Below are 21,157 nucleotides of genomic sequence, written 5' to 3'. Positions count from 1 at the left end.
GTTGCATGTATTCCTTAGTAAAAAGAAGCACAGAGTTAATTGGGCTAGACAAAATGTTTGCCTGTCATGTTTTGGATACAATTTCATAAATATGTCCCAACTTAAAATTTTACGATTTGCTTTAATAGACATTTTATACAAGTTCTGCATTAATTAAATGAACACAAATATTAATGCAATCTTTTGTGCACACAAAACTTTCGATACTACTGAACAGTTGTTATAAAGTCTTTAATGCACAGAAAGGTCTGTATTAAAACATAATAAACTACAGAAAAAGCTATACCATGGAGTAGAATTTATAAAGAGGTGGGTTATGAAGGAATTTACAGCTTCCTCTATGATCTCTGTGAGAGTCCTCTTTTTCTCCCCCCTTAGGATGAATAAGTATTACTATGAATTTTTTTGTGTGTTATTTTTTTGGGTTTTTTTTTTTTGCAGTTTTTGGCCAGGGCTGGGCTTGAACACGCCACCTCTGGCACAGGGGGCTGGTGCCCTACTCCTTTGACCCACAGGCACCACCCTACTATGAAATTTTTTACATGAAAAAAATTGAAGGTCAATGTATGACAATGTAAACACAAAAATTAATACCTCTCTGGTATTAATTTCTGGTATTCAAAAGCTGATTTTATATAACTATGACACCCTCACTTGCTAATTAAGTTATTACTCATATTAAAAGTGTAATTTAGCCACTTCAAGGTGACTTTAGCTTGAAAAATGCATTTTGGGGGCGGCGCCTGTGGCTCAGTCCGTGGGGCGCCGGCCCCATATACCAAGGGTGGCGGGTTCAAACCCGGTCCCGGCCAAACTGCAACCAAAAAATAGCTGGGCGTTGTGGCGGGCGCCTGTAGTCTCAGCTACTTGGGAGGCTGAGGCAAGAGAATCGCTTAAGCCCAGGAGTTGGAGGTTTCTGTGAGCTGTGTGAGGCCACGGCGCTCTACCGAGGGCCATAAAGTGAGACTCTGTCTCTACGAAAAAAAAAAAAAAATGCATTTTGGATTCATTATATTTTTATGCACATGCAATACGAAGAAAGCCAGTTGGAAGAAATATTTGATGAACATTTTAAACCAAAGTTTGCAAGAGGAGGAGGACGCTGGCCCCATAACCAGAGGTGGCAGGTTCAAACCCGCCCCGGCCAAAAACTGCAAAAAAAAAACCCAAAACAAAACAAAGTTTACAAGAAAGAAAAAATGTGTATGTATACTTGAAATATTGATATAAGCTATTTTCCCTTGTATTCTTTTATTTTCAGTTATATTTTATGATGTTTTATAGTCACTTTAGTAAATAATGTGGTAATTAAAATACGGAGATTTCATACCTTAAAATGTAGTTCAGTCACCATTCCCCCCAGAGAACCTTGATTGCTCTTCCCAAGCCAACCCTGATCATCCTAGTTCCTGTCCAGAATTGATTACTCCTGTAACTGTAAATCATGGGATTCCCTGTTGGCTGAGTGCTCAATGTCCAAATTTCTGTGGTTTTGAAATTACAAAAGGAAGCAGTTAAGTAAGCACTATAAAATTAGACCCCACAAACGTCCTTTCCAAAAGTGACTCTACTGTTCCAACAGCCAAAGCAATCCTAAGCAAAAAGAATAGGGCATCACATTACATGACTTCAAATTATACTATAAGTTTATAGCAGTCAAAGCTGCATGGTATTGGTATAAAAATAGAGCAATGGAATAGAATACAACACAGAACCCAGAAATGAAACCATATGGCTATGACCAACTAACTGATCTTCGACAAAGCGGACAACATACACTAGGGAAACGAAGCCAAATTTAATAAATAGTGCTGGAAAACTGGATAGCCACATGCAGAAGAATGAAATATGACCCCTATCTCTCACCATATACAAAAATTAATTCAAGATGAATAAAGAATTTAAATGTAAGATGTGAAACCATAAAAATTCTAAAAGAAAACATAGGTAAGGGCGGCGCCTGTGGCTCAGTGAGTAGGGCGCCGGCCCCATATGCCAAGGGTGGAGGGTTCAAACCCAGCCCCGGCCAAACTGCAACAAAAAAATAGCTGGGCGTTGTGGCAGGCGCCTGTAGTCCCAGCTGCTTGGGAGGCTGAGGCAAGAGAATCGCATAAGCCCAAGAGTTCGAGGTTGCTGTGAGCCGTGTGACGCCACGGCACTGTACCCGAGGGCAGTACAGTGAGACTCTGTCTCTACAAAAAAAAAAAAGAAAACATAGGTAAAACTCTTCTTGACATTGGCCTAAGGAAAAGAATTTATGACTAAGATCAGAAAGGCAAAAAGAAGCAACAAAAATAAATGGGACTAAATTAAATTAAAATGCTTCTGCAGAGCAAAAGAAATAATCAACAGAATAAATATAAAACATACAGAATGGGAAAAAATATCAGTAAACCATAGATTTCACAAAAGACTAATCCCAAAATCTACAAAGCACTCAAACAAATCAACAAGAAAAAAACCAAACAACCCCATTTTGATGAATTAGGCAAAAGAAATAAACAGACATTTTTCAAAAGAAGATAGACAAATGGCCAATAAACATATGGAAAAAGCTCACCATCACTAATTAGAGAAATGTAATTAAAACTACCATAAGATATTACATTATCTCTATCAGAATAGCCTTTATTAAAAAGTCAGAAAGCAATAGATAATGGTAATGGTGCAGAGAAATGGGAGCGCTTATACACTACAGGTGGGACTGCAAATTAGTACAACCTCTATGGAAAACAGTATGGGGAGTCCTCAAAGAAACAAATGTAAATCTACTATTCAATACAGAAACCCCACTTCTGGGTGTCTACTCAAAAAAAGACATTTTTGAGTCATGTCATTTTATCAAAAAGACATCTGTATTCCAATGTTTATCGCAGCACAAGTCACAATTATAAAGATATGGAATCTACCTAAGTGCCCATAAAATCAAAAGTTGATAAAGAAAATGTGGTATACATACACACACACACACACGCACACACACACACACACACCACAGAGTATTACTCAGTTATAAAAGGAAATGAAATAATGTCATTTACAACAATGGAGACCATTTCCTAAGTGAAGTATCTCAGGAATGGAAAACCAAACACCATGTATTCTCACTAATAAATGGGAGCTGAACAATGGTACAAAGAAATATAAAGGACATTGTAAACCAAGGAGGTGGGTGGCAGGAGAGGTCTGCCCTATTGGGTACAATGAACACTATTCTGTTGACAGATACACCAAAGCCCCGACACAAGCATTAGACAAAGTATCCATGTAACAAAAATATTTGTACTCTCTTGATACTTTGAAATTAAAAAAAAAAAGGAAACTGATGAAGTTCTCACATATTTTTCCAAAAATAGTCTCTCTTCATAATCATGCTATAAACATCTACCTCCAACTGGTATCATTCTGTGTAATTATTTTTCAGTGGAAAAATAATATCAAAATGAATGAATACCTGATTCATTCCTTGTTAGAGAAAGAATTCCTTATTAGAAGTAGAGAATATTAATTCAGAACCTACATTTGACATATTCTAAGGTAAATTTATTTTCCATATATTTGCTTCAATTTTTTAAAATAAAGCTACAAATCTTTGTTCATTATTTATCATAAAATTTTACTATTTTAATGGATTCACTTGAAATATACTTTTACTGGTAACAATTATTCTCAGATAACAAGAAATACTCCTGTTGCTGAATAATTAAAATGTGTTAAAATTTGTCCACATCTGTCTATCCTTCTAGCTATTCCTCTAGCCTATTGATTTTCAACTACCAACTAGTGTGCTGCAGAACACTAGAATACCATGAGAGGATCTCAGGAGTGCTGCAAAATTTTTAAATAGCATTAATTAAATTATTTTCAAAAAACTTTCAAAGCACAGTAAGTATATTCTTTTGTTACTCTGTTTTTGATCAACATAATTCCGTATGCCACAGAAGTTTAACCATAGGTTCAAGTGTGCTGTGAAATAAAAAAGATTGAAAAACACTGATCTAGCCTATCTACTTCTACATCTAGAAGAGACGCTATTATCATCTTTATCTCCACCAACTAGCACCATTCCTAGATATACTGAACGCTCAAAACAAGAAATGCTGAATTAAAAAGTACTATTTTTAATATACAAATGTGTAACTGAGTCTAGCATCCCAAGTCCAGTCACTGTGCATTATATAGCCGCAATATTAAAATCATCCAACTGGCCATTTCGAATGGTCTCAATTTTCAATTAACTTCTTTGCCTCTGTTTAAAATATCTAAGTTCTTTTTAAGATCATACCTTTATACACAAAAAGGCATTTAATAGAGGTCCATAGAGAGTGATCTGAGAATCTGGGGAAAGTTCCATTTCTACATGAAGTTTGTCAGGTGGAAGTTCTGAGGGATCAACAGGTGGGCGTGAAGAAGTAGAAGGAGAAGAAACCACTCTGTCTGAGGTTTTCTGGGAAGGCCTTAATACAGATAGCATTGTTTCCTCCATTTCTGACACTGGAATAAATCAAAAAAAAAAAAAAAGGTTACTGTTTGAAGTAGGACCTGTTAGAAATTTTTAGAGAAATATTTACTAAGAAATTTTATCTTGCCAATATGAAATCAACTAGTCCTTACACAATGAATATAATTAAAACAGACCCGAAAGAGCAATAATTAATAAAGCAAATAAAGAACAGACTTCATTGAAATACGAACATATATATATACCCTGTATAAGTCAGACTACACAGAATCAGTGAAAAGTAGAAATAAGACTACACAGAATCAGTGAAACATTCCTGTTGATAATCCATTGTAGCTCTCATTCATGATCATTAATATAAATCTGGGTTGCTACCAAACCTAAATTCTACTTTAAACCACAAAGCTGTTTAAATAGCTATTCAAATACAGTGGGTGACATTACCAAACCACCATACACATAAACTATGGAAACTATTCTTTGAAACTTAATTTAACTCACTGGAAAAATACCAAAAAAAAAAAATTGCTTGATTCTAATTCCTTTTAAGACACTGGTAATAAGGCAAATTACCTTCAGGAAACCACAATTTATATGATGTTGTCAAAATGCATTAAAGAAACTAACATTTCACAAAATCAAGCACTTTAATATATAGATTACATACATCTTGCTTCATATTCCAGCCTGCTACTTCTAATTTGGGAGACCTTGAGAAAACTACCTACCGTTACTGAGTATATTTTCTCAACTCTAAAATAAGAGTAAGATCTATCTCATAGAACTGTTGTAAGGATGAAATGAGATAACACAACCCAAAAAACTACTGGCCTAGTACTGGTACACAGTAAATGTTCCAAAATATTTAAAAAGTTATAAATGTATATTATTATGTCAGAAGAATAAAAGTATTTCTAAAATTTTTTTGATTTCCTTTTTTGTATCTTTGGTGATTATCAATCATAACAGCAGCTATTTTAAAGTACATATAATAGAACCTCTGTACGGTGACTGCCCAAGGGACTGTAACAAACTGGTCAACATACAGAGGTGGACACCATAAGGAAGTAGGCCTATTATACAGATTGATAACTTGTGATGTATGTTTAGTATATGAAAATTAGGTCAACTTAAAGAGGTAGTCAGTAGAAAGGTGATCAACTATGGAAGTTCTACTATATTATATAAAAATACTTACATGATTGTTTCAGCTGTTCATCTGCCTTCTGTGGATAAATTGGATGCCATGTATAATCAATTGTAAGCATGACACTTGGGACAGTCCAGCATTCAACCCAACCAGACCTTTGAATAGTAAAAAACAAAGTGTACAGTAAGATACTTATTCCTTTAATTGTATGCAGAAACAAGTTTATTATTAATTTTTGAAAGAGCAATAATTTAATCATATACAAGCATGAAATACTTAGGTCACTAATTTTATGTACTCACTTTTCCTGAGTAATGTTGCGCCACTTTGGTTTAACTGTTTTCTGGCCACTTTGACACTCAGCAGGAATACCGGCATCATGAATGATCTTACTTGGGTGGCAATTCTTTACCAGCATAAATAAGGAATATTTACTAGGGTGGCAATCTGGTAGAAACAAATGAAGATCAACATCTTCTCCCTAAAAAATAATTTATAATAACCCAAAGTAATAAAATTGATACATAAACAGGTTACTATTTACATTTATAGCCAAACCTATTGCAACAACCTTGATAGTAAGTTTAAGAGAAAATAAACATTTTAAATAGCAGATTTTACATCAAATAGTTACATAAATAACTGGAGTAGGATTTTGCACTGGGGCAAGAAGATTTTACATTGACTAAAACTAAATTGGGATTGAAAAATAAAGGGAAAAATATCATGAAAAGACAGCACAGTTTTCACAAAACAGTGAAAAGATTATCTTCCATGAGTATCCAAGCAAACTTTATGTGAAAGTAAGTTTAAAAAAAAAAAATTAATTATAAGGTCACTGGCATATGTTGTATTTTTACTAATTCCTAAAATAGTATCTCCTTTGATTCTAGTAGGTATTGTTTCCTCAAATGGCTTTTAGTAATTCAGAACTGGCATATCAAAGGATCTTCAAGAGGTCCTCTAGTCTTTGTTCATCTTGATGCCTAAAGCAGCATAGCAGAGTTAAAAAAGAATGGAGCATTAAACTCTGCCCAGCAATCCACTAGTTACATAAACTCTCTTCCCCAGTTTTCTAATCTATAAATGCAGATAATTTTATCTACTTCAAGAGAGTTGTTCTGAAAATTAAATGAATTGCTAACACAGGAAGCACACAGAACAGTCTCTATCTAGCACATAGAAAATGTAAATTGGTATTAGCTGCTCCTATTATAGTTACTATTTTTACCACCATGAGCACTACAATTACTACTGATTGCCCATATCATACAATTAGGTGTTCTGCTGAATTCTGAAGTTAGAAATATATAAGAGCTGACTTACAGAGAAAAGAAAGGTGTTTTTGGTTATTTCTTGAATCAAATATAGGAAAGTACAAAATTAGTTCATAGACCTAGTAAACATTAGAGCTAAAAAGGGTTTTTAACAGAACATGTAGATCAGCCACCTAAGTTGAAGAGTTTTTTTTTTAATTACTTGATTTGGGAGGAGTATTTAATTGAACAAAGGAAAGAGCAGGAACTTTGGGACACTAAAGCTAGTGAACATCTGAGGAAAGAAAAAAATACCTTTGGTGGCAATGGGCGAGGGAGGGGAGAGTAAAGATAAGCTTTGGGAAAACAAAGTTAACTAAAAAACCCTGTGGTATAAACAATGCATCCAAATATACCTACTCTTAAAGAGAACCTGGTATTACATGTAGCTGGAACAAAGTCCGTAAAAGGCAATGAAAAATCAATGTTTAATGTTTCCCCACAGGCTGCCAGATATACTACAAAAAAAAGAAAAAAAGTAAATTAACACTGATGTCAATAAAATTTAAATTATAAAATTCCCTAAAATGCACACCTATACAAAATTAAATTGAGAACATATTTAGTCCAGTAAAACTGAAATAGTCCCCTAAGAGTCTCACAAGATAGTAAGGAGAAAAATTACTTGTAGTATCTAGAACTATAAAATCAATTCTAATTTTCTTATTGGTATTTGTCATAATGAGCAGAATATTTAACCTAATTCTTTTAAAATTTCTTACCATTTTCCTGTTGTTTAGTGGAACAGTCAATCCAATTGTGTTGATTAGCAGCCCAAATCATTTCAAATTGATGAAACATGATTTTAAAATTCCATGTATATGGAACAAATGAAAAAATATCTGGAGCACTATCACTGGACCAGTCTTGAATTAAATCTAAAAGTATTAGAGTAGGAGAGAGAAAGTAAACTTTATTGTAATTCAGAAAAATGTAATGTAATTGAAAAAAGAAGAACCTAAGCCTAAACCCAGCACAAGAAAAGAAATACCCAAAATTAAATCAGAGATTAATGAAATTGAAAACAAATAATCATTCAGAAAATTAATGAAACAAGGAGTTGGTTTTTTGAAAAAATAAATATAGTTGATAAACCTTTGGCCAGACTAACTACAAATAGAAAAGTAAAAACTCTTAGTAACCTCAATCAGAAATGATAAAGGGGAAATACCAACAGATGCCACAAAGATACAAGACATTATCTCTGAATAAAACCAGAAACTCTATGCCCGGAAATTTGATAATGTGAAGGAAATGGATCGGTATTTGGAATCACACCCTCTACCTAGACTTAGCCAGGAAAAAATAGACCAATTTTAAGCACTGAAATCAAAGAAACAATAAAAAATCTCCCAACAAAAAAAAGCCCTAGTCCGGATGGCTTCACACCAGAATTCTATCAAACCTTCAAAGAAGAGCTTATTTCCATACTGCAGAAATTATTCCAAAAAAAACTAAAATGAAGGAATCTTCCCCAATACGTTCTACGAAGCAAACATCACCCTGACACCAAAACCATGCAAAGACCAACTAAAAAGGAGAACTTCAGACCAATTTCTCTAATGAACATAGAAGCAAAAATTCTCAAAAAAATCCTAGTCAATAGATTATAGCTTATCATCAAAAAAATCATGCATCATGATCAAGTAGGTTTCATCTCAGGGATGCAAGGCTGGTTTAATGTACGCAAGTCCATAAACATTATTCACCATATCAACAGAAGCAAAAATAAAGACCATATGAGCCTCTCAATAGATACAGAAAAAGCATTGGATAAAATCCAGCATCCTTTTCTAATTAGAACACTGAAGAGTATAGGTGGCACATTTTTTAAAGTGGTCAAAGCTATCTATGACAAACCCACAGCTAATATTGTAATGAATAGACTAAAACTGAAAGCTTTCCCACTTAGAACTAGAACCAGACAAGGTTTTCCTCAATCACCACTACTATCAACATAGTGTGCTGGAAGTACTAGCCAATACAATCAGGCAAGAGAAGGAAATAAAGGGCATCTAAATGGGAGCAGAGGAGGTCAAACTCTCCCTCTTTGCTGACAATATGATCTTATACTTAGAGAACCTCAAAGACTCAACCACAAGACTCCTGGAGGTCATCAAAAAATACAGTAATGTCTCAGGATATAAAAATCAATGTGTACTATTCAGTAGCCTTTGTATACGCCAATAACAGCCAAGATGACAGACTAATTAAGGACACAACTCCCTTCACCATAGCTGCAAAGAAAATGAAATACCTAGGAATATACCTAACAAAAGAGATGAAGGACCTCTATAGAGAAAATTATGAAACCCTAAGAAAAGAAATAGCAGAGGATAGTAACCAATGGAAGAGCATACCATGCTCATGGCTGGGAAGAATCAACATTGCTAAAATGTCTATACTTCCCAAAGTAATCTACAGATTCAATGCCATCCCTACTAAAATACCAACATCGTACTTTCAAGACTTGGAAAAAATAATTCTTCATTTCGTGTGGAAACAGAAAAAACCCCGTATAACTAAGGCAGTTCATAGCAGTAGTAAAAACAAAGCTGGAGGGACCAACATACCAGACTTACTGTACTACAAAGCCATCGTGGTCAAGACAGCATGTACTGGCACAAAAATTGAGACATAGACATTTGGAATCAAATAGAAAACCAGGAGATGAAACTAACATCTTACAGCCACCTAATCTTTGATAAACCAAACAAGATCATACACTGGGGGAAAGAATCCATATTCAATAAATGGTGTTGGGAGAACTGGATATCCACATGTAAAAGACTGAAACTAGACCTGCACCTTTCTCCACTCACAAAAAATTGATTCAAGATGGATAAAAGACTTAAATTTAAGGCATGAAACAATAAAAATCCTCAAAGATAGTGTAGGAAAAACACTTGAAGATACCAGCCTGGGGAAAGACTTTATGAAGAAGAGTTTCATGGCAATTGTAACAACAAAAATAAACAAATAGGACTTAATTAAACTAAAAACCTTCTATATAGTTAAGGAGACAACAACCAAAGCAATAGACAACCTACACAATGGAAAAGGATATTTGCATATTTTGCATATTTTCCTCCAGTCAAAACTGCAGATGCTGGAATGGATGTGGAGAGAAAAGAACACTTTTACACTGCTGGTGGGACTGCAAACTTAATACAACCTTTTCTTTTTTTTTTTTGCAGTTTTTGGCCGGGGCTGGGTTTGAACCCGCCACCTCCAGTATATGTGGCCGGTGCCCTACTCCTTTAAGCCATAGGCACCACCCCCTAATACAACCTTTTTGGAAGGAAATACGGAGAACCCTCAAAGAATTCAAACTAGACCTCCCATTTGATCCTGCAATCCCATTACTGAGCATCTATCCAGAAGGAAAAAAATCCTTTTATCATAAGGACACTTGCACTAGACTCTTAATTGCAGCTCAGTTTACAATTGCCAAAATGTGGAAACAGCCTAAATGCTCACCAACCCAGGAATGAATTAACAAGCTGTGGTATACCATGGAATACTACTCAGCCATTAAAAACAATGGAGACTTTACATCCTTTGTATTAACCTGGATGGAAGTGGAATACATTATTCTTAGTAAAGCATCACAAGAATGGAGAAGCAAGAATCCTATGTACTCAGTTCTCATATGAGGACAGTTGATGAGTAGTACATGTAGGGGGGGTGGGAGAAGGGGAGAGCAGAGAGAGGGAAGGAGGGAGTGAAGTGGGGGAAAGGGAGAGCAAAGAGAGGGAAGGAAGGAGGGGGGTGGGAGAAGGAAGAGCAGAGAGAGGGAAGGAAGGATGGGGTGGGGGAAGGGAAGAGCAGAGAGAGGGAAGGAAGGATGGGGGTGGGGGAAGGGAAGAGTAGAGAGAGGGAAGGAAGGATGGGGGTGGGGGAAGGGAAGAGCAGAGAGAGGGAAGGAAGGATGGGGGTGGGGGAAGGGAAGAGCAGAGAGAGGGAAGGAAGGATGGGGGTGGGGGAAGGGAAGAGCAAAGAGAGGGAAGGAAGGAGGGGGGTGGGGGAAGGGAAGAGCAGAGAGAGGGAAGGAAGGATGGGGGTGGGGGAAGGGAAGAGCAGAGAGAGGGAAGGAAGGATGGGGGTGGGGGAAGGGAAGAGTAGAGAGAGGAAAGGAGGGAGGATCAGGAGGAAAGGAAGAGCAGAGGGAGGGAAGGAGGGAGAGGGTTGGGGGGGTCATGGTGTTCAGCACACCTTTAGGGGGTGGGACACAATTATAAGAAGTACTTTACCTAACAAATGCAATCAGTGTAACCTGGCTTATTGTACCCTCAATGAATCCCCAACAACAACAAAAAAGAACAAAAACAAATGCAATCAATGTAACCTGGTTCTCTGTACTCTCGATTAATTCCCAACTATTAAAAAAAAAACAAAAAAACATAGAAACAATTATGTCCAAATGTTACAGGTGTTAAATCTGGAGATAAGGACTTAAATGGTGATTACATTTGTTTCTGTAATTTTCTGGATTTTTAAAAATTTCTCCAAATAAATGTAAGGAAAAAATATAAATAACCAAAAAGAGTGAATTTCAATAAGCATAGAAATTAGAAAAAGAAGATAATTTAGGGAAAATCAGTTGCAATTTAGGAAATGAGTACTTTGCTGTTTAAAAAAAGTAATAGTTTAAATCAAAGTGCCACTACAAATTAAAATTTTTAAATCATGAAGAATTTCTATTTCTTCTGCAGCTATTCTTAGCAATACTGGATTCTAAGGATGTGAAAAGTCTAGAGGAAAGGAAAAATAATGCAAAGGCCATTAAATACTTGAAGATAGGAATATATTTTAAAAGATTAGCAAAGTTAAAAACAATAAGATCTCAAGTGAGAAGCAAAAGGCTATAGTCAAAGAAACTCATTAAAATAACATAGTCTTAATCCAAACAACTTGAGTTGGAATTCTAGCTCAACCAACTCACTAGCTGGTTGGTTCATCTCTCTGTAACTCATTTTCCTCATCTTTAAAGTACAGAGAACAGAGACAGATACAACACACACTGTGAGTTTTGGCCATTATTTTTTTTTCATAAATTTGAACTGAGAAGTGCTCCATGTTCAGCTTCACCAGAAAAAGCTTAACTTGCCAGTGACTCTGTTAAAATTTCTATTACTGACTCAATTCTTTGAAGTACAAAACTCCAGAAAAGCAGAAGCACTCTCACGAGTCCTCAAGACAAGGCTCCCAGTCAAACAAGAAAACAAATACAAAAAACTTAAGATTGAACATATTGCAGTGAAAAGCATTTTAAAAAGCCAAAACTCTAGCAATAACAAAGTAAGGGTAGAAATTTTTAGCCCTATTTCACAAATAAGAAAATCAATGCTTAAACAGTGATGAAGTAATTCAGCAACATTATACTAGTAGTATTGCCAGGACAGGACTATCTATCCATACCCTAGTCACCACTATACCCCAAAATCTATAATACTCAGCACAGACTAGTTGCTTGTAAATGACCGTTACACAAATGGATGGATGGATGGATGTAACAAGCTGTCAATCAAAGATTAGGTTTATGCTAAACTAAGGTAGTCACTGACCTTGGAAAATCAAACAAACTCTATGGGGCTAAACTTTTTAGAGGAAGGATCAATATTTTTATGCTATTCACAGACCAATAATACAAGTTCTCATATTCATAAAATGTTGCTATAACAAAATGTTGCAAGAAATACAAGAATTTTTTTTTAAACTAGCGATAGCAGCAATCAACTACGCATCCCAAAAGAAAAGATTAAATAGGGGCTCCAAATATAAAAATAACATTTAGCTATTTAAGTATACTGCTGTGGATTATAATAATTAAAACAAAATAATGAAGCCATGCTGATGCCTAATTGAGGAAGAGAGAGGAATTGATTCATCATCTCCTTCTCACCACCCCCGCCCCGCCAGTAGACTGATACAAAATACTGGCCTAAATTGAGTCTTTTCATTTCCTTCTAAATCCAATTTGGGGCTTATATTTTTCTTGTTTGGATTAAAAGAGAAAATGTCCATATTTAAATTTTCTCTTTGATATCCTTATCTCAAAATGAAGTGTAAAAGAAGGTATAAATCATGTCATCAAATTCTTCATTGGATTAAAATGCAATACTTATTCAAGATAAATAAGTTCACTGTGATAAATCTCACTGTATTTATATTCATTAGAAAATTACCTGTAAAGAAGTTCTTCTGTGCAAAGATGAAGTGGTAGGTAGCTTTATAAACCTCTAATTCACACTGCCATATCTGTGGCATGTTCCATATTCGGGGGTAGCTGGCATTGATGTGGAACTTGCAAAACAAATGTTAAGTAGCAACATTAGAGCTTAAAATGTGACAGTCTGTGAACATCATTAGAAATGAAGTCACACACAGTGGTCGGTAATTAAAACTTATTTTCCTACTGAGCTGAACAGAAGGTCTGTTTGAGATTTTAATATTGCTATGGCTGAAGGTTAATATCCATGGCTACATCCAGCTCCTTGAAATATTAAGCCACAATGTGGTCAAAAGACTGAAGCCAACAAATTAGCTTATAGTTTTGACATTGCACTCCTGCTAAAGTTACGGAGTAACAACCAACATCCCTAATTTCTCCTTACGCCTCATTTGTTAAGGAAGAGGCTCAGGGTGAGAAAAAATAGATGGCAATGCTTACTATCACACATAGTTACATTAGTATTTCTGCAAAGCTTGGCATTTCTGCAAGGGCAAAAGCTGCCTGCTAAGAATAGCACTATTGCACAACACTATCAGCAATAGCTCAAGAATTCATTAAAATGCTGACTATGCTGGTTTAATGTGTATTTAAGGTATTCTACGTATTCTTGGTAATTATAAAATTTTCCTCTGAATTTATGTATATATATGTCATGTGTAAGATGTTTGCTTAAATCAAGCACTTAAGGACTTTATGGCACTATCTTATATAAAAGAATCTTCTCTGAATATCAACCACTCTACATAGCAGTTTTTGTTATTATTGTTGTTATTGTCCCTGATTATAAATAATAATAATCTGCCTGATTATGAGTCTGCAATTTCAATCATAGACATTTCTGTATTGTTTCTCTTTCAAATAATGGAACGATCCAGAGTTTCAATAAGATTTTCTTCCTTTTACCTGATTCATCAAGTTAAAGGCATAATAAATCACATTTAAGCCCTGTGGGCTAGAAATGGGGCTAGAAAACATATAGTAAAGAATTATTCTATATACAACTTAGAAGAGATTTCATCTAGCTGTATAATGAAGTTTTTTTAGAAACTATATTCTAACAACTTCTCATATTTTTAAGGACCAAAAACATGTGTATCATTGCCTTTTATTTACTTTTCCCATACTAGGTAGTAAAACAGATGCCAAAGGGATACCATAACCTGGTAATGCACTCCTCTTCCCAAACATAGAGTTCAAGAGCACTTAGTGATCCCTGCAGCTGAAAACGGACCATTCAATGACATCCTGGTTATTTAACATATTGACTGCCTCACTAAAAAATTTTTTTTTCCTTAGGGCCACAGTGTTTTATTAGCACAAGATAGGTCAAGAGATCCATGAGTTACATATGCTTCATAAGGCCCTGGAATCAAAACTAGTGTTAAGTTAAATATAACTCACATGGCAGTTAATGTTTAATTCTACTTTAGAAACTTAAGACCAAATTTATATTTCATACAAGCATGCTATTTATCATATTCTGCACACTTACTGCTAACATTTCTGCTTCTAAAAGGGTCCGATATTGCATGCTGGTAGTGGCATCAACATGTAAGAGCTGTCCTTTAATTGCAGGGGTGTAACCTAATAAATAAAAAACATAAAAATTAAGATCCAGAAAAAAATTACACAACTGAAAATCTTTGGACTGGAACCAACTCCTACCAACATCTAAAGAAGGAATCCTCGAAAAATGATCAGTTACTATTTAAACACACCTCAAAGACAGGGAGCTTGCTAACATAATAAGGAATCTGTCACTTTGTGTAACTCTAAAGGAAGAAAGTTCCATACGATATCTACCCTGATTTTGCTTTCCCATACAAAACCTCAAGCCGATTCTCTAAGTGATAGAGACATGTATTAAACTCCCACATCTTTTCTTCTTCCACTGATTCAAGGGTACATACTTGCATCATTTTCCAACTACTCCCTATATTAACATATATAATATTAAAAACAATATTCATACAACATCTATTTTTCATGTAATGACAATTTCCCAAAATATAGCCCATTCTCAACAAAAGCACAAGAGTTTAGGGTATTATACTTCCCTTCCTGATGAGGCCCTCTTCTATGAACACTAATTCTCTGGTCATTATGTAATCATGGCTAGTTCCACATGCGTCCTGTTCTGGGCATTTTTTTCAAATATCAAATCTCTGAAAAAAGTTTTAAATTTATTTTTTTGGAGTTATTATTTTTGCCTGGGAAATAAGTCTGTTTTTCCCTTCAGACAGTTATCTTAAAAGCCACCTAACCTTTATAACTAAGAACTAATCAGGTTGGCTTATGACTGTAATCCCAGTATTTTGGGAGTCTGAGACAGGAGGATTGCTTGAGGCCAGAGTTTGAAACCTGTCTGGGCAACATAGGAAGACTTCATCTCTATTGAGAAACAGAAAAATCAGGTAGACATAGTGGTGTGTCTGTAGTCCCAGCTACTTGGGGGGCTGAAGCGAGAGAATCACCTGAGCCCTGAAGTTGAAGGTTGTAGTGAGCTATGATTGTGCCACTGCACTATAGCCTGTGAGACCCCTCTCTAAAAATAAACAAAAATAAAAGGTAAAATGCTTCCTTAATTGAACCATTACCAATTTTGTGTAACCTTGATTGCTTTCATCCCTCTACCATATACTGTAATTAATGTTCTTCTGAAAGATGCTTCTTTTAAACTGCCTACTCTGAATAGCAGTCCTAGACAATCTCAAGCATCATCTTCAAGACCCAGCATGATTATTCTTTTAAAAGTAGATTAGGTAAGGTTTGGTTACTCACTAAGATAGCTCCAAAATTATGGGGAAAAGACACACCATGTCATTCTCAGTTATTTTTTCGATTGATTATCTAAGAAGGCAGACCCAAATGCTACCACTTTATGAAAGCTAATGAACCTAATCAACCCCTCTGCCTGTTTTGTCCTTATATTAGCACCAAAATAAGTGATAAGACCAAGAAACAAGAGCTAAGAATTACATAAAAAAATTAATTATACTCAGAAGCACTGACATTGCCAATTAGTGATTTCAAAATGTGGGTGAGAATTCCAGAGAAAGTAAATAAGTAAAGCAGAATTTTATCTTAACTGCTATCAATTACAAATGTACTAAGATGGGAATAAGGTAGCAAAATGAAGACGTTTATGTAATAATTTGATAAATTTAACAAAATGTATCTATTCATGTTACTGATTAACTTGCATTTGTCCCCACAATTCAAATGCATAATGAATTTAGATTATCTCATAGCTAAGAGAGTATAATCTAATGTTTTAATTTCTCAAAGTTAAAAGCTGTTCAAAAGATTCCGTTTATTGCCTGACAAAATCTACTAACAATATCCAAGAGTGGGGAATCTCCAGCTTCCCTTTGCTCTAAGTGCTCAAATAAATTATATAATATTTACCCTAATAACTACAGTCACATCAAATAAAAAAACTGAAAAAGAATGTTAGTCTAAAAGGAATAACAAACTATATTGTTTATATTTGAAACAGAAGAAAAGTTATAATCACAGCTTACCATTTTCTTCAACTGTCATTGGAATATTAATTTCTAAATATGAGCCAGCTCCTACATTGACATGGATAGCATTTGTTTCCTACCAAAAGAAAAAACTTAATTCATATAAAATATTCATTATATTATGCTCTCGTCATCTTTACTCTTCAATTACCACAAAAGAAATACAATTATTGACGATATTAAATAGATATTAAAAGTTTCTAAGAACAAAAAGTTCAAATTTTTTTCAAAAATACACTATAACTATTTAGCCAAAAAATAAAGGAGAAAATGAACCAGAACATAGCATGAAAATCTATTGTTAATTTCCTTCCATTATTTGGCATTTAACAAAAGTATGACAAAAGTAACATGTACATAATTATTTGGAGGGGGAAAAGCTTATAGAAATGAATCCAAGTATAGGACTAGTCACCAGAAAAGAGCTCTGGAAAATAATGTTCAAATTTTAAACACTATTTTCTACTATATTATCACAATAATTACCCTATTTTTGGTAAACAGCAAGTCAATTGTAGCATCTGCAATAATATTCATTCGTAGTTCAAAAGCAAGGATCTGTCTTGGTCTCCCAGGCTGTGCAATTTCAGAAACTTTTAGAACTTGATAATCAGGTGGAAAGAAAAACTTCCATAAACAATCTCTGTATAAAGAGGTACAAAGAATATTCACATGTCATTGAAACAAAATTGCCTCTGGTAAGGGACCAAAATCATTATTCTAACTTTATATTATCACTGCTATCTCATTTGAGCATTAGACTATTTTCTCCACTGCTTTACACTTCCAGAGATCAATGCACACTTACTAGATATACTATTATCAAATAAAACATAGCTAAGACCTTTGAACTATTCAAATGTACTAACAGTAAAGGATAACTTAACTAGAATCAACATTCAACCTTGGACAAGTTACTTAACCTTTCTAAGGAAACTTTACCTGCTTCCTCTTCTGCAACAGAGGAATAACATAACTTGTCTCAGAGTGGTTCTGACAATTAAATGACAGTATACATGGGAAAGACTTCATAGTAAACGGCATGTGGAAGAAGTGGCTATTATTTCTACTATTTTCATAATCATCATTTTTAATCAATATTATATCAAGAAGCTAATGAGCAACAAATTTCTAAAAAGTAGATAGGAATTTGGAGACTAAGGCTTATTTTCCTCCCCTTATCATCTGACCAAGATGAAAGAACACACGAAATTTTGAATTCAGTCTTCTGTGTGAGCCAACATTAGTACTATATAACATTATCCACACATTCAGAGGAGTCAATTTATTGCTTTTAAATAGGAAGGTAAGAAGAAAGAGTCAATAGTGACAGAAAATGCTACTTAGAATAAATAAAACTGGGGAAAAAAACAGATGAACAGAACAAAATTTGCAAACTGAGTCTCACAGACTATAACTTGCTATCATTAAATTAAAATGTACAAAAGAAAAATAAAATTCTGCAAATGTTTTGACTTAGACATGCAAATATATAAAATTAAGATTAAGGACAGAAAATCCAATATGATCATTAGATGATCACAGAATACAAGGGGGGTAGATAGCAGGATATAATGAAAAGAGTAGTAGAATTGAGGGCTGGATTGAATCCTAGCTCTTAATGCCGTACCTTCAGTACATTGACCAAATTACTTCTGCATCACCATTTCCTCACAAGTATAATGAGTTCACTACATCTATCCTATGTATCTCGCTGGGTTATGAGGATCAAGGGAAAGAACATAAATGAAAGCACTTTAAGTGAAAGCAATAAAATGCCAATGTCAGGAGTGTTTATATTATAATTATCTAAAGATTAAGTTATATTTTAATAGCATTTTTATCTCAACTCTTGTCATGAAAACTCATAAAAAGAATGAAACACGAAGAAAAAGCTGAGTAATATTTTAATGATTCAGACAATCATGTAAAGTTAGTAGAACTAACATCAAAATCTATCAGCTAAAATAAAGCTGATCAGCTTATCAAATTCCATAAGCTAAAACCATGACACAGTTATGTCAGAGATAGACCATGCTGAGTGAACTATCCAGTAACAAGCTGAGATTTCTTCCTATATTTCTTAATCAATAGATGGCTGCTGAGAAAACTGACCTTACTACTTACTGCTGATTATGGTTCCTATTTGTGCAGAAACTCAGTATGAGGAAAGAGAAAAGGAAATGACTACATAGATATTTTGTACATGTAAGTGAGAAGATAAATATTACTCATATTATTTAACTAACCATGTGAAAAATAAATTTATTTCCTTTTTTTTTTTATAAGCCTGAGAGTTTTTTTTTAAGTCCAAATTAAGAAATGTATTGCTATTGTCTCCTGGCAAAAGAATCTAAGGAAGGGAGTCTTTAAAAGAAATTTCTATTTCACACTAACTTTGGTGTCATAGTTCTATATAATATAAAGGCTGTTCTCATAGTAAATATGACAATATAAGGATTTTAGTTTGAGTTTTTGTGTAAATATACCTTAATGTTTTTGAAAAATATATTTTAAAATTAAATATAGTTTAAGAAGAATTATACTTTATTCAAGTGCTAAAAATGCAAAATATATCATGTCTGTGTTAAAGCATTAATTATTTTCCTCTCAAATATATAACTTTTCTGTTGATCAAAGAAAATAAATTTTTTCTTCATATTTCTAAATATAGGTGAAATACATGTAGATTTATTACTTAATAAATGTAAAATCTCTTACTTTCCACTGCTGCATGCCAAATGTAGTGTGACTTACAGGAAAAATTTACCATAAAAAAAGGTAAAATCTAGTAATGTGCAGTGTTTGCTTTCTAACCTGAAATTTTAAACTCTATTTACTTTTAAGTTCAATAAATAACCTAATCCAGAACTTAGTGAAGTATCATTTTAGCATAATGTGAGTTTTCAAATAACAATTTTTTTCATTTACCATACAATTGTTAAATATCTACTTATTGAGGTAGAGATGCCTATATGCTAGGGATACCAAGATTAATAGAATGTACTACTTGACAGACTATATAATTATTCAAATAATGCTAGGTAGGTGACATTTTTTAAAACTAAAATGCACTTTTGCGTTAATCTATCAATGGATCGGTCATAGCTGCTTTAGTGAATGACTTGGCTTATATTTCCCTATTCAAGAAATCTAGCTCCTAAATACAAAAACTAAACTAACTTTAAGCAGTATCTATTTACTTAAAAATTTATATTCTCTCATAATTCATAGTAAATGCCCTTCTTTTGTTTAAAATTCTTTAGTATAAAAATGTTTATAATATATTAATGATAAAAATACTCTAAAATTAATAAAGCAACTTATAAAAAAACCTTTTGTACACTCTCCATTACCTCCAGTATAAAATTCAAACTTCTTTACCATAGAACGCTAAACTACCTTTAAAACCTATAGGATAATTCTCTACTGCCCTCATGCATTTGCAAACTTTTCCCTTTCCTTAATTATTCACCCCTCTCTTCTTTCCCTGGCTAACTCATTCTTATCTTTCAAAACTCAACTCACACGTTATCCAACAAAGCCTTCCCCAATTCTTCTCTCCTCTAATCTTTAAACATGAGTTACATTCTGAAAATTTGTATGTTGACATCCTTACTTCTAGTCCCTCAGAATGACACAATATTTGAAGATGAGGTCTTCTGAAGGGTAACTGAGTTAAAAATCAGGTCACTGTGGGGGGTACTAATCCAATATGACAGGGATCCTTAAAAGAAGATAAAATTGGGGGGCAGCACCAAGAAGTAGGGCACCGGCCCCATATACTGGAGGTGGCGGGTTCAAACCCAGCCCTCGCCAAAAGTGCAACAAATAAATAAATAAATATTAAAAAAAAAAAAAGAAGAAGAAGATAAAATTTGGGCACAGATGTTCAGGGAGAAGACTTTGTGAGGATACAGGGATCTACAGGCAAGGGGAGAGGACTAAAACATATCCTTCCCTCACAGCTCTCAGAAGAAACCAACCATGCCAACACCTAGATGTCTAAAGTCTAGACTCCAGAACTGTGAGAAAATAAATTTCTGTTGTTTAAGCCATGTCATCTCTGGTACCTTGTTACAACAGCCCTAGCAAACTAGTACAAAACTTTAATAAGTTCTTATAATACCCCTTACTTGCATCTATTATAGCACATAGTAACACTCTTATTTTTTTTCCCACCCACTAAAACTAAACTATATACCTATGTCTTTTGTTTCTGAATTCCCAGAGCCCCAACAATCCCTGACATATAGTAGGCAATCAATACAAATATCACTGTTGATTAAATACAAAAATAAAAAAAAAGAACCAATAAATATGCTGCTCATTCACCATCTTTTTTAATGAATTAGCTCCTCCTTTGGAGCAAACTTCTTTGCAGTTTCTCCACAAACAAGTTATTATTTGAATCAGTGTTTAGTGATATCTTACTCTACCACAACAGAATCTGTAAAAAATAGTAAG

General features: G+C 34.2%; 1 protein-coding gene across 3 annotated transcripts in view; it reads right to left on the bottom strand.

Moving 5' to 3' along the window:
- Positions 1 to 21,157, bottom strand: part of BLTP1 (bridge-like lipid transfer protein family member 1) — a 279,425-nt gene that overhangs the window by 200,487 nt on the left and 57,781 nt on the right. For all 3 annotated transcript variants that reach the window (XM_053574435.1, XM_053574509.1, XM_053574580.1), the window contains exons 12-20: positions 17,177 to 17,333; positions 16,688 to 16,766; positions 14,656 to 14,747; positions 13,117 to 13,234; positions 7,651 to 7,806; positions 7,289 to 7,386; positions 5,915 to 6,093; positions 5,661 to 5,767; positions 4,286 to 4,494 (exon numbers count right to left, since the gene is read on the bottom strand). In XM_053574435.1, coding sequence (XP_053430410.1) covers positions 4,286 to 4,494; positions 5,661 to 5,767; positions 5,915 to 6,093; positions 7,289 to 7,386; positions 7,651 to 7,806; positions 13,117 to 13,234; positions 14,656 to 14,747; positions 16,688 to 16,766; positions 17,177 to 17,333 — 1,195 coding nt within the window. The remainder of the gene's footprint in view (positions 1 to 4,285; positions 4,495 to 5,660; positions 5,768 to 5,914; positions 6,094 to 7,288; positions 7,387 to 7,650; positions 7,807 to 13,116; positions 13,235 to 14,655; positions 14,748 to 16,687; positions 16,767 to 17,176; positions 17,334 to 21,157) is intronic.

The sequence above is a fragment of the Nycticebus coucang genome, chromosome 1 (genome assembly GCF_027406575.1).
Source record: "Nycticebus coucang isolate mNycCou1 chromosome 1, mNycCou1.pri, whole genome shotgun sequence".
Taxonomy (NCBI): domain Eukaryota; kingdom Metazoa; phylum Chordata; class Mammalia; order Primates; family Lorisidae; genus Nycticebus; species Nycticebus coucang.
This window is presented reverse-complemented; position numbering and strand designations above follow the sequence as displayed.